General features: G+C 46.5%; 1 protein-coding gene across 1 annotated transcript in view; it reads right to left on the minus strand.

Moving 5' to 3' along the window:
- Positions 1 to 1034: 1034 nt before the first annotated feature.
- The window catches only part of USP31 (ubiquitin specific peptidase 31), a 164175-nt gene continuing 151505 nt past the window's right edge, over positions 1035 to 13704 (minus strand). The window contains exon 16 of the mRNA XM_078664786.1: positions 1035 to 3522. Within this exon, the coding sequence (XP_078520912.1) occupies positions 1952 to 3522 (1571 nt within the window). The 3' untranslated portion in view covers positions 1035 to 1951. The remainder of the gene's footprint in view (positions 3523 to 13704) is intronic.

The raw sequence follows: 13704 nt of genomic DNA on the forward strand, positions 1-13704 counted from the left end.
AGGAAAGGCTTCATAGGTCCAGACCGTTTTCGTACAATATTTAAAGAGACTTAGGGCCACATGTATCAACACATTTCCCTATAGACACAGAATGGGCCAAACCCTTTGATACATCTGGCCCTAAGGAACCATGAGAAGCTATTATTTTTGAGAAGGGAGGGGTACTTGGTTTTCATTTCAAAGCAACGAATATTGATTTTCCTGCCATGTTTTCATATTGTCGCATACAATATTAGCAAACAGATTTCACATTGTATTTGGAGTTCCTAAAATAGGCATGGTAACAGTTTGGTTCTAAAACGACCACAGCCTGGCAAATCCCTGAAAGGACAGGGCTTGTTCACTCAAGTCGCTTTCCCCTATGAGCAAAGTAAGATTGACAAAAGCATGGGGTGGGTGGCAGTACATCAGTTAAGTGCGCATGATAGGAGTCGACAGTCAATGATTGCCATGGCCAACACAGCAGGCATGAATTATTATGAAAGATCTCCTTTGGCAAGAATGTTGGCATGCGTTCATTCACGTGTGAGCCAAAGAGTGTTCATGCACATGTACAACCTACTGGCAGACATGTGCTTGAGTGGGGTGTCTTAGAAAGGGATGCAGCAGAAATCCGTTGAAGGCAAACCAAGCAAAAAAGCATCACAGACCTGCAAGCCATAGCGATGCATAAAGCGAGACTGAAGAATTCAGCATTATTGTTTCCTAACAAACATTAGGATCAATAAATGCACATAATCTGAGCCCTTCCCCTCATTTTCAACCTATTTGTATACATCTGTGCTTAAAACCTTTTGTAGTTATTGCACCTTCATTTGTTCTCTAGGACACCGTTTTTGCTACACCTCTGAAGTCAGTTCTGGCAAGCCATTAAGGTTCCCTGTAGCTCGATTCCCTTCTTTAACTCCTATGTGCCATCAATTTTATAATACTGGTCATCTCTTCCTAACAATGACCCCTTAATTTCAAAATGTCAATCTTTAATTTATTTGTTACATGTTCAATAAACTATCGAGAGGCACCCTATATTCTTCTTTGTAATGCCCATTAAGTTAATAACCACAAACCACATCAGATTATCAATGCAGCACCAATTTAGTAAAGACCATTCCAAGAACTAGGCTGGATACCAATTACATTTGTAAAGCTGAACCCTTCTCTGTCATCCAATAGCCGAATGATTACCAAGAAGGGACCTCTATTCTCCATTCCAAAATACCATTTCTTTATATCTTAATTCTGGTCACACGCCTGTGTTCCCCATTCATGTGATTTCTCAACATCTTTAAAACTGTGTTCTCATGTAACAATGATCCACAACGCTATTTTTTTTTTCCTAGTGATACACTACTGACTTTCCATACTTAAGTTACTTTACGTCAACACTGGGTTTTTCTTACAAACGCAGGCAGTAATTCTCTGAACCAGAATTTCATCCCTTCAGGTACAAAGGGCTAGCCCAGTTCCTCCAATCAACCACAGCATTTTAGAAACACAAATCTTTCTCTTTCACTTAACCAGTGTGCAAGATAGCAAAGAGTTATGCTTTGGAAAGCGACAGGAAGAAACAAAATTGCCCATTGACACTAATTTACCAAAACGCCTGGTCCCTTTTTCACTGAAGCAAAACACACAAGGTGGTTGCTTCCTGCTTTCCACGTAATACAAATGAGGTATGAATGCAGCTCTGTGTCACAGATGTAATTCTGACAACAAAGCAGAAAAAAACCTTGGTAAAAAGAGCAGTGAGGGTATAATGGACTGGTGAAAACGAGCATGGTATTTGGGCTTTCTTATTTGGCTTGATATCAGATTGGAAGAAGGGTGTGCGCAAACAGGCAACATTAGGAGTAGCTCAATAAATTAACAGCAGACATACTATATTCAAACTATTAGAGAAGTCATTTTTCTTGTAGTGCTGACTTTGAAAGCACCTGGGTAACAGATACCATCACTGAGTTTTGTGGGCTAACTGTACAGAAGAATTGGTGCTAGAAGAAAGCTTTTTCAAAGGCTTGGTTACACTTTTTTTCCCATTGGCAACCGGTTGTGTAGTGTCCGATGTGGAAGACTTTGACTTCTGTGATCCTAGCAACGAATGTCTTGTGGGTGTTTGAGCTTTAGCAGACAGGCGCTCTTTTGCAGTGCGGTTTATGCTGGGCTGCTCCGAGCAAGACGATGACTTGGTTTTTTCAGACTTCTCATCTACTGAAGATTTGCTGTCTGACTTGGAAGACCCACCAGCAGTTTTTTTGGAAAGCATGGTGGTCTTACCAAGATCAGTTGACCTACGCGTCTCCTTCTGCCGTAGAGCAGATTTAAAAAAAGACAACCCCTTGTCCTCCGACTTGCTATCCCTCTTGAGGCTCGGTTTAGTGCTTCCGCTGGAGGACCGTAAGCTTGCCATCGACAAGCTTCTAAGCTGTGTGCTTGCCGCTTTCCCATCTACTGCTTTGGGCTGTGAAGTCCGAGGGGAATTTGTGGCCACCTTGGGGTTGCCAGGAGCAATGGATTTTTCAGTCCCAAGGCTAACTTTGGAGCTTTCTCTACTAAGAGTTCTCTCGCATGTTCGGCCCTTTATAGAAGAGGAAGGAGGTCCAGTTGCGCCCTTAGATGATGGTGCTCCCGACGTAGTCTTCTTGAGTGATACAGATGGAGAGGCTGTGGCTGGGCACGGTTTTTGTTTAGATGGTGCAGATGGTGCTGCTGTCTCCTGAGCATTGCATGGACCTTTTTTCGGCGTCCCTGACCCAGAGACAGACGTAGATGAGGTACGCCGTGCAACTGCCTTTGAAGAGTCAACTTTGCTTCCAGAACTGGAGGCCTTTTGGGGCTTCTTTGGCAGAGGGGTGACAGAAGGCTGGGAAGGAGGGGCTTCGTTATCAGTCGCAAGCGTCCGTCCTTTTCTCGAACTTTTGTCTTGAAGATGCTCTTTGTTGGTGCTCGACATACCCTTGGAGACAGTGTCCCCTTTCTGTCCCACTAAGCTTACAGTACTGCAGGGTCTGCTCTCTTTTACTGGCGAGGTTTCCACTGAGTCACTCTGATCAACAAAGGCAATCTGATTGTTATTGTCAAACGGATCCATCTTTGGGCTTTTCCTGCCATGCTGCCCTGAGCCTATGCTCTGCACATCAAGGAGGCCAGCACTGGGCTTCTTTACATTAGTTTCATCCCGCAATGTTGTTTCCATCACTGCAAGTGGTGCTTTCCCAGCTCCCTTGTTTTCACGTCTACTGCTATCACTGTGATCCAAGTAACTGCTCGACAGATTCCTCAAACTGCCAAAACAGGATGTGGAGACTTTGTCGTCATCAGCAGCAGTCTCGCCGATTTTGGTCAAAGTGGATGCAGCAGTGTGGCTAGGGGAGGGCGAGCTGGAACGCATAAGCAGTTTGGCAGATAAGGACCATGATGGCCGGAAGCAGTTTTCATTAGACGCCAGAGGGCTTGTGACAGATGACCTGCAGGACAAGCTCTGACGCTGTACGCTTCGGACAAATGGGCGTGTGGAGAATCCACCTGAAAGAAAAAATACAATTATTCTTTAAAACTGCAGCACAGAGGTAGATGGCTTTTAGCTTGAAAGGCTACATCTTTGGGACTTGGAAATCATGCTTAATAGGTGGTGCATGCACATATACTGAAGTATTTACATTTTTTAGATTAGTTTGGGAAACCTCTGCTGTGTGAGTGGTAAATCAGTCATAAATTTAAATATATAAACTTAGACATTCTCTATGTAAGCCTGACAAAGCTTTTTCTGGTTGATACTCTAATTGCAGATTCCCCACCTTTAGAATATTTCAGCCACATGATTGAATAAAGAGATTTTTCCAGCAAAGCTCCCTGTATGCCAGTAGGTGGTGCCATATGGCTCCATGGTGGCCAGAAGAAGCATGTAAGCGCTACCCTGCATGGAAGTTACTTGATCATCCTAGCACAAGACCCAAAACCCACTCCATCCCGCTTGACACAGTAATATATGACACTGATGTGGTCTGAGAGTACCTGTTCCTAGCATCCCCTCCATGGATGCTAGGAACGCGCTGAACAGCAAACTGATCATCCATAACTCCAACATATTGATATGGAGGGAGGTGTCTGCAGAGAGACCAATGTCCTCAAATCTTCACATCTCCCAGAGGTCCCCCAAAACTAGCAGTAATGAATCCGTAGCGCTGTCAGATCTGTTTGGGGCAAGGAGAGGGGTCTGTGTGTCACTGGCCAAATTGCGGTCTAGCAGCAACCACTGCAGATCTTTTGCAGTCTCCTCTAAAACCTGGATGTAATCAGATCGGTTTCCCTAACACTGTACCCACTGGGACGTCTGCAAAGGAGTGAGGAATGATTGTTGAAAATGAACCCAACAATGTTAGGTTTGTCTTCATCTGAAAGTGGTCTGCGGCTGCCTGGAAAGAGTCCACCTTCAACAGCCAGTCATCAAGGTACGGGAAGACTGGTATTAAAGACCTTCAAAGGTGTGCAGCGAGTACTGCCATCACTTTGGTGAACACATGAGGGGCACGGGTAAAGCAAAAGGGGAGCACCCTAAATGTGAAATGCTTCGGATCCTCTCGGAACTGCAGGTAACGTATGTGGGCCTGCAGGATGGGTATATGAAAATAAGAGTCCTGCGAGTGCACTACTGCATTCAGTCTCCTGTACGCAGGGGAGACAACACCTGGGCCAGTGGGAGCCTTTTATATTTGTCCTTCCTCCGGAAAACACTGAGGGGGCATTGTCTCGAGGGAGCAGACATCTCCAGGGGAACACACTGTGGTACAAGTCTCCTAAAAGCATTCCAGGACCAAACCTGCCTTTTTACCAAAGAGGCACGAGCCATCAAAGATGCCAGGACATCCTCTAAGAAGCTTGTAGACTTCAGCCAGGCGTGTCGGCAAAACACCACACTCGCGCCAATTGCTAAAGACAAGCAGTCAGTTTTGTTGAGGTCAGACCACATCACAAACTTTGCTGCCATCCTGTATAGTTTGGGCTAAAGACCCCTATAGGCCCTCAGGAACTGTCAGATTTGACCAACTGCATCCCACAAAGCATGACTGTAGCAGCCTAGAAGGCAGCTGGCATTGACTCAGCACTAAGTAATTCTAACCAAAAAAACCTGTGCTTGACAAAAGTTTCCATGCACTTAGACTCATGGGAACGGTGTTCGAGTTAACTATGCTGCCGAATGCCACCAATCTCCCTGGTGTAGAGAATTGTATTTAAAAAATAAAAAAATCCGGATCGGCTGGTGCTGGTCAGTGGCAACGAGCTACCTGTCTATTAACTGGAGGCCCAGAACATGGTTTTGCCCAAGTCCCTAAAAGAGTATTTGTTATAGCCTCATTAAATGCAAGTAAGGCTTAATATTGGCTGGCCAGGCTGAAGAAACCCTGTTATATTAGTTTGGACCTCCACTGTGGAGAGTCGCAGGGCAAGGGCCTCTGCAGGATATCTCATGACCACTGGATAAGAGGCACTCCTGTCATTTGCAGAACCAGGGGGACAGACATGCCCAGTGTCTGGAGAAGTGTCCAGTCCACTGGCATCCTGCAGTCCAGCCTATCAATTGTCATCATATTGAGGGGTAAATCTGTCATTTTCATCAGTCATCGGAATCTGACTCAAGGAGCTGATGTAGGGTTGAGCTCTACTGTATGGTAGGACGTCTCTGGTCCTACCAGGTTATCAGCTTAGTGCCCAAAGGATCAGGTTGCGGACTAGACTGAGGTCGATCGATGAAGACTCAGTCAGACTACTGTGGGAACCAGTTCCTCTACCAGCAGCAATGAGAAAGCAACCAGCGCAGAGTGGGGTCTGAATGGAGGTCGCACTGAAGCTGGTCCGGAACCCAGTGCAGGTTCAGGAGGCACAGTCTAAGCGAAGATTGGACCTGCCAGTGTGATCTCAGCTGGATCCTTGGGGCCCAAAGGCGCACCAGAAAGAGCCGGAAGCATGATAAATACAGACAGCATGGCTTCCCTAAAGGCCTCTATTTGGAAAGACTTCCCAGACAGACCTGGAAATTCAAGTTGCATCTGGACAAAACTCTAAGTTGACTCTTCAGGAGTGCAGGAGTGACATTAAGAGGCACACTGATGCCTTTGCACTCTTTCTGGATGTCAAGAGCAGTGGGAAAGGGCGGATTCCCGCTTAGATTTCTTATGCTTCTTCTTCGACTTCCTCGAAGACCTCAACCTGCAACGGGGACCTATCACGGGAATGGGACCTTTCTTTAGTCTTCGACCGGTCACACGATTGAGTCTTCTGAGTTTAGCAACAAAGTTCTACCATATGGTATAGTAAGGCCTTTACGGTCATTTGGGGACTATCATCGCAGGCTTGGATTCATGCTTTTGCCCCAGGCACCACAGACATATCTCATGGGGATCTGTCACAGGACATTTGAGTGCGACAGTGCCTACAAGGTTTAAACTGTATAATTTTGAGGGGTGATATTTTGTCCCTTGCCTACTGGAAAGAAATATTTGGTGGAAAAAAAAACTACTTGTCAAAGTAGAGAGTAGCAGCTTTGAATCTAAGTTGGAAGACACAGAAAGAAAGGAACTGACGCCAGCACATCTCGGTGGCCCTTGGATGCAGCCTCGCTCATCACTTCTGGAGCAGGTCGACATGGAGCCACACAACATGACCAACCGGTGTGCAGGATACAATAAGCCAACTGGGGAAATATTTACAAGGTGAATAATCCGTGCTTAGGACTACCCATCATAAAATATAATTATTTGTTTATAGGCATCAACACATCTAAGTACAGGCCAATAACTCATGTCAACATTTTGATCCCTAAGTGAAAGATGGGATAATCATCAGGGCATGTTCCATTATTTGGAATTCAAGCACTGGAGCTCTAACTTCTTTAGCCCATGGTTTCCCTGCTCCTGTATGTACACACACGTCTTTAACTGCATGTCTCTTTTAGGTGTCGTCAGTAGGTGCTGGTGCTGAGAAAGAGGCTGAGGACCTAAACTTACAACCATTGGTTGTGCCTTAGTTCTTTCATAGCACATCATAGGCCGTAATTTGCTGAGATGTCAACAACTGTTGAGCGAACAGCTTTGGGTCCAAGTCGAAAGGCGCAAGAAAAAAAGGTTCTTACATGAGTGCAGAGGGTTGTGCTTATATGCAGCTTAGCTCTGCCATTTCAAGGCCAGAATGCAAACATATCAGAAACATATGGTGCCACTCACCAGCACAAGGGGAACATTTCCATTCTTAAAGAAAGTCACAGAAGTGCACCCGCAAGTCTCACTTTGTATTGGTGCAGATTCACAACTTTCATGAACTCAAGTTTCGTAGAGGGCCTGGAAGCCCTTGACAACTGCAGGCATCTAGACATAAATCTAGCAAACGTTCTGATATTATCCAGCACGGACAGGAGCGTAGTTTCCGTGCTGTTATTGGCCCTGAAACCAGTTTGTGAAATATCTAGTAAGTTGTTTATTTCAAGAAAGCTGGTCAGCTGCCTATTAACCAGTTTTTCCAGTACTTTACATAAGTAAAGTAGCTGAGATATAGGACTATAATTAGCTGGATTATTGATGTCTAAGCCTGGTTTATTTAGCAAAGGGGTAACTGTGGCGTTTCTCCAGCTGATTGGGAACTCCGCGGTTTTCAGCGAGTGGTTCAGTAGTTGGGTCACTGCTGGGCAAATTATTGGGGTGAGTTGAGAAAAGATATGGTGGGGACAGGGGTCCAGGGGGGAGCCTGATTTATTTTCTAGCATAACTTTGCCCACTTCCTCTTCCGAGAAAGGGCCAAAGCTGGAACAACCATCCTGGTCCTCCGGGCCTTCAGCTTTGGGGCTGGGAAATGACGAGTCATCAGATTGAGGGGTGGAAAATGACGAATAGATCATGTCTATTTTTTCACAGAAAAAATCGTTCATTTTATCACAGCTAACTTGTGTGGGGGCCAGATTTGATGAGACTGGTAGGATTGCATAGCTCTTTGACTATTTTAAAAAGCTCTTTAGACGAATCTTTATTTTCTGTTATTCTGCGAGAGAAATAATCCTTCTTTGCTCTCTTAATGGCGTTAATATATTGAGTAAATTCTTTCGTATATGCCAATCTCGTCTCCTGGGATTTTGTTAGTCTCCATTTGTGTTCGAGCATTGAGCATTTTCTTTTTGCCGCCTTTAATTCTGGCCCATACCAGTTTTCTGAGATGGTACGCCTGGGTTTGGTGTTGAGACAAAGCGTTGAGCAATGTTCCAGTGCTTTCGTGATATGGTTCTGAAGCGTATCTGTTACTTCGTTAGTGCTTGTTTTTTCTACATAGGAGTAGGTGAAGTGTTGCCGAAAAGTTTCAACATTAAACTTTTTCCAGCTCCTCCTTTGAGTTGCTGCTGGACATGAGTGTCTAGTATTTGTAATCGATAGGCTGATGTTTAACTCGATCATGGAATGATCTGTCCATGCCAAAGACTTAATCCCTTTAATGAGAATAGGATTTATATTGGAAAACATCAGGTCTAGAATGTGTACCGCCTTGTGAGTTGGTTGGTCGATTCTCTGAGACAGTTGTAGGATTTCCATGTTCTCTACTAACTGTTTGGCAAGGGGTTTTTTGCTGTCGTCATAGTGGATGTTAAAGTCCCCTAGGAGCAGTACATTTTTTGTGTGAAGGCAAACTGCCATGCCTTGCGCTAGAAACTGGGAATTAAACTAGGAAGTGCAGCCTGGTAGATTATATATAATGACACCACCGAATAGAATTTTGGTGTTAATAGACACTGAGAATGCCAAGGCTTCATGGCAGCTGACCTGAGTAATCTTCTCTTGTCTACAAGTGAGGGAGTCTTTAAACAGCAATGCTACCCCACCACCCTTTTTTTTCTCTCTGTTCAGGTTGAGAATGTTATACTCGACTGGGAGTGTTGAAAATTAGTACGGTTTGGTGAACATTATCTGCGCCATCTTGCCTCTTCCCCTGATGCCACACTTTTGTCGTGCGCACCCGCCATTTTAAGATGCCCTGATCAGAACGAACCCTCTTGCATGCTGCTGGCCCCTGACATAGCCCTTCACCCTCACCAAGCCCGCACGCTGACCAACCCCCCCCCCTGCTTGCACCTGCCTTGAATCATAAACCCCTCTTCAGCGCTGCTCTGCCCCAGGCCCTCATCCTGTTCCCAGCGCGACACCTCCCTTCTTCCCTTTCATGATCCCCGGCCCTTAGATGCAAACCCCCTTTTCCCCGTGTGCCCGTTTGTCTTCCTCGTTCCCAGGCCGACACCCAGCTCTGCCGATACTGTTCCTTGCCCCTCCCCGTACAATAGAAAGCTTCCCCCATCAAGGGATCCCCTGGTTGATCAAAGCCCCCACCCCATGAGATCCGATCGAACCCCGCATTCCATGAATTGACGGAATATCCAGCTGCGCGATACTCATCACCTGTTGTGACCAGGATGGGGACCTCTACTGTAAATATGTGTGGGAACGGGCCCGGAGGGGGGTTTCCGGGAATGTCTTTCCATACATCAAAGCTTTATCATGAGTATGTAAACTGTAATAAAAACCGCAAACACTGTATATAAGGGGCCAGGCCTCAAACATAAGTTAGAGCACCTCAGAACGATACCTGCTGTCCGTTTTGCTGTGTTCTCCTCCGGAGACAATAAAAACCTTGTTTCCTGCTTTCCAGTCTCCAGCGCCTGCCTCTTCATTTATTAAGTAATTCGAGGGTCACAGAGGCAATATCGCCGGGCAAATATCGATTGTCCCCGACCCAAACCTCTAAATTAACAATTGGCGTCCCAAGCGTGGGGCCCATCAGCGACTCGTGGATCCAGTGGGAGAGGTCCCGACGACAGAGTGAATGACTGCAACGATCGGGAGAGCTCTTGCCCAATAGACCCTCGTCTGGCAGCCGATCATCCGAACTTCACTAGTTCCGAACAGACCTCTCTCGAGTGATCTACGGTCCTGACTGGGGACCATTAGGAGTGCCGTGAGAAATACGAGAAAAAGAGGACGAACGGGCGCTGGATTCGGAAGACAAGAAACTGTCCATACGGTCCGGGTAAGGTCGTGTAAACACGACGGATTGCGAAAATAATTGATTGCTTGATTGTTTACAAAAAAATATACTAGTATTACTCTTTGTTTGACCTATTTGGAGATTCACTGTCTGCACACGGAGAAACAGTAGGCTCCTTCTCTTTTGCAAACAGTGAAGGATAGGTAACGTAACCGTCGCGCCTATTTTTTTCTCCCCCACTGACTCTATTATTTCTTAACGGTTTTTGGGAGACTCCCTCTCCCTCACTGATTAACTGGGTTCTTTGACCCCGAACTACTGTTCGCAGATTGTCTTCTGGAAATTCTCTGTCTGCAAACCGGAAACAACAGATTCCTCTTTGCGGATAGTGAAAGGGTAGAGGACGCAGACTTTTGCGCCCTACTTACTCTCCCCATTGATCTTACTCTATCTTATTTATTTATTGATTGTTTGATTGTTCCTCGTTATTTGTTACTTTTTGTTCATGAGGTATTCACTGCCTGCAAACAACGTAGAATAGGAATATTCTGTCTAGTCTTTGCACCTAGTGATAAGATAGGCAGTGCTGACTTTTTAGTCCCTCGTTACGAGCCGTCATGTCTGTCTTCTCCCCACTGATTGATAATTGGTTCAGCCCGGACCGTGTATTAGAGGTGGACCATATAGCTCCACTAGAAGGCACCCCTAATAAGGACATGTTCATAAACTATGGATTAGTTACCATAGCCTATAATAAATTGTGGCACAGGTATACCAAAGAAAGTCAAGACAAACAGTGGCCACTGGCAGGATCCTTTGACCTTGATAAAATAGAAACGTTGGAAATAGCCCTTCGCAATAATAAGACAACGCCTATTATGCTCGACAGTCTCGGTATGTGGCGCAGAGAGGCTATGCAACGACAGAGAAAAGACGAGGACAAACCAGGTAGAGAAATATACCGACAGGACAACCCCGGGACACCACGACCCAAAAGTTATCCCCCGACACAACGCAAAAGACGGCCAGACTTAGGGCAAGACCAATGCGCTTTTTGTAGACATGTCGGACACTGGAAAGCCCAATGCCCGACTCTACTGAGCGTGAGTAAGGGCAAAGGGCCGACAGGAATGACAGGCCAGCAGAATGAGAAAAAGCGCGAGACAAAGAAAAATCCGACTCGCACGGACAGACCAGACAGAACCACCGCGTTTGATTATGCCCGATGGCACAGGTTCCGCCAGAACGATTTCAGCGACATGTTAGAGTTTTCCTAGGTCGGATAATATAAAAACGGGAACCCAGCCTAGCTCTAAATTAACAGACGGAAAAAGATAAATTTGGCCAAATAATCACTGTTTTATGTTTGTCTTTGGATCTTGTGTGTCATACTTTTCTATTAACCCCCCCGTCTGAGTTTATGTGTACGTAAATCTGCGTCATCCCCCTGCACGTGCTTCCATGTTACATAAACTATGTTAATAGAAATTTTAGCATAAAACAACCTGGAAAGAAAGAAATGGGAAACGAAATCAGTAAGCCACTGATAAACACGAACTTTTATTTTAACATAACAGGCAAAGAAAAACACAATAACGCTAGAAAAACAAGAACGGTAAACTGTAGAACTTGAAAATCAACCGAACATTCGCCCCCCCCCACCTTCTGGAACCTTCCAAAGCAGGGTAGGGTTACGGCTACGCCCAACCGGCGGCAACCCATATAAGGCGGGCCTTGCTGCCAACTCTTGGTCAGGAAATCTTAACGTATTGGGGAGCCGGAGGAGAGGAAGGGGCCAGCGGCCTGGGCAGTTGCAGGTAGTCCCGCCACATGTCTCCTCGGCCAGCCGCAACGGGCCTGGATAGTCTCAGGTAGTCCCGCCACATGTCCAGAGAAGAACGAGACACCTCTTTCTTTTCCCTTCCGTAACAGCCGCAGCAGCTCTGGACGGCGGGATGTCCTGCACGTACCTCCGCAACAATTTGTCCAAGTTGGGCTGGGAGGGAGAGGCGACGCGGACGAGCCTCTCCCACCTCCACGGATAGGAGGTCTCCCAGCCCCCGGCCCAACGCCGAACACCCCCAACCAGGCGATGGTGCCCCAATACTTGCGCAGCACCGAACGTGCAATGGTGCCCATATTTTCGGAACACCGAACCTGCAATGACTGCACCGATACTCGTGCCGCGCCGAATGCGCGCCACAGGTGGCCATACTCCCACAGCACTGAGCACACGACTTGGGGAGCACCGGATGGGGAGAGACCTTCGTGCGGGCCGATGAAAAAGAGCAGCATGGGGTGCACCGGAAGAAGGAGACGGCGCGAACGAGTCTCCCTCGCCCCCCCAGGTGGGGGCATCACAGCTGCACCCCAGCCGAACGTCCCGCTTTCACAAAACAGAGCCCTCTTCCTTTCACTCCGAAGGATCTCTTCCACTCTTGCAAACTCGACGAGAATGGCCCCTGTAGGGCCCCAAAATGGCGTCTGGGTCCGCTGGAAGGCGGGCCTCGGCCGCTAGAGTAACTTTGACCAGCAATATAACTCGGTGGCTCGCCCACCGGAGCACGAGCCCCCACCTCCGACAACATCTCCACAGCCTTGAAGATTCTACAAAGGTCCCCGAAGGAGCCCTCGGCCACTGCAGGCCTCCGGTAAGGGGCAACTGCCTTGATCGCCAACGAAATAAACATGACATTGCCACTCCTTCTGTTAGCATGAATTCTAGAACTGCCGAAAAGGACTCTGGTCCAACTGCCGGTTGTAGGAAACATTTTTCCCTGATGCTACTTCCGGACTAACCCGGCCCCGCCCAAAATGGCGCCGGTATCAATAGGAACTTACGAACACCTCGTGGTGTCCCTTTTCACTATACAAACTTAATGTTCTGATACATATATGACCCTTTGTACACTTGACGAGAAGAACGGAGAGCTCACTCGAGGAACATGTAAAAGGATCGCGTTAAAAATGATGATTATAAATGTACAATGTATTATATTTTTATAGCCGATGTATATCCTCGCTTATGATGCACGCGCACGGTATGCATATAGGAAATCTGATTGCAACTAGTATGACTATGCTTCTAAATTATGAAATAAACGCCCCCGAACCCCCCGGCCAACTGATAGACGTTCTGGTTTGCTACAAATGAATTGCTAAAACTTTCAGATGTTTTTTATTGCTGCCAAACAACACCCCCCACTGTACGCACTTTAGCCATTGCCGTGCCCGGCCAAATACGACTGCACCCTTATGAATCCACATACTATGATCTCGCAAAAATAAAGGTCCTTTTTTTCAAAATGATGAACGGGTATTGCTTGCTTTATTTAAAATGTGGGATGGGCGGGAGAGTTCTTTTCTGTGCACCCTACTATGCTCTCTCTTTAAGGTTATTAAGATGGCTGCCCAGCCCTGGAGGACGGATCGGATCGACAACACGACGCTCTGCCTTCAAAGTACGCGACTGACTCATGAACTCTCGCATGGAGGAAGACCTCGACTTCCAAGGATGGGTAAAACGAGCGGTATAAATGAGGGAATGTAAAAGAAGGGTAAAATAAAACGATGTAAATGTTATAAAGTACGACGTTCAAAGGTATTAGGGAACAGAGCTGACCCAAGAACCGGAGAACCTTAGAACGTCACAGCGCTGAAGGAGGTTTAAGGATCCCGATAGTGAGATACATC

The sequence above is a fragment of the Lissotriton helveticus genome, chromosome 10 (assembly GCF_964261635.1).
Source record: "Lissotriton helveticus chromosome 10, aLisHel1.1, whole genome shotgun sequence".
Taxonomy (NCBI): Eukaryota; Metazoa; Chordata; class Amphibia; order Caudata; family Salamandridae; genus Lissotriton; species Lissotriton helveticus.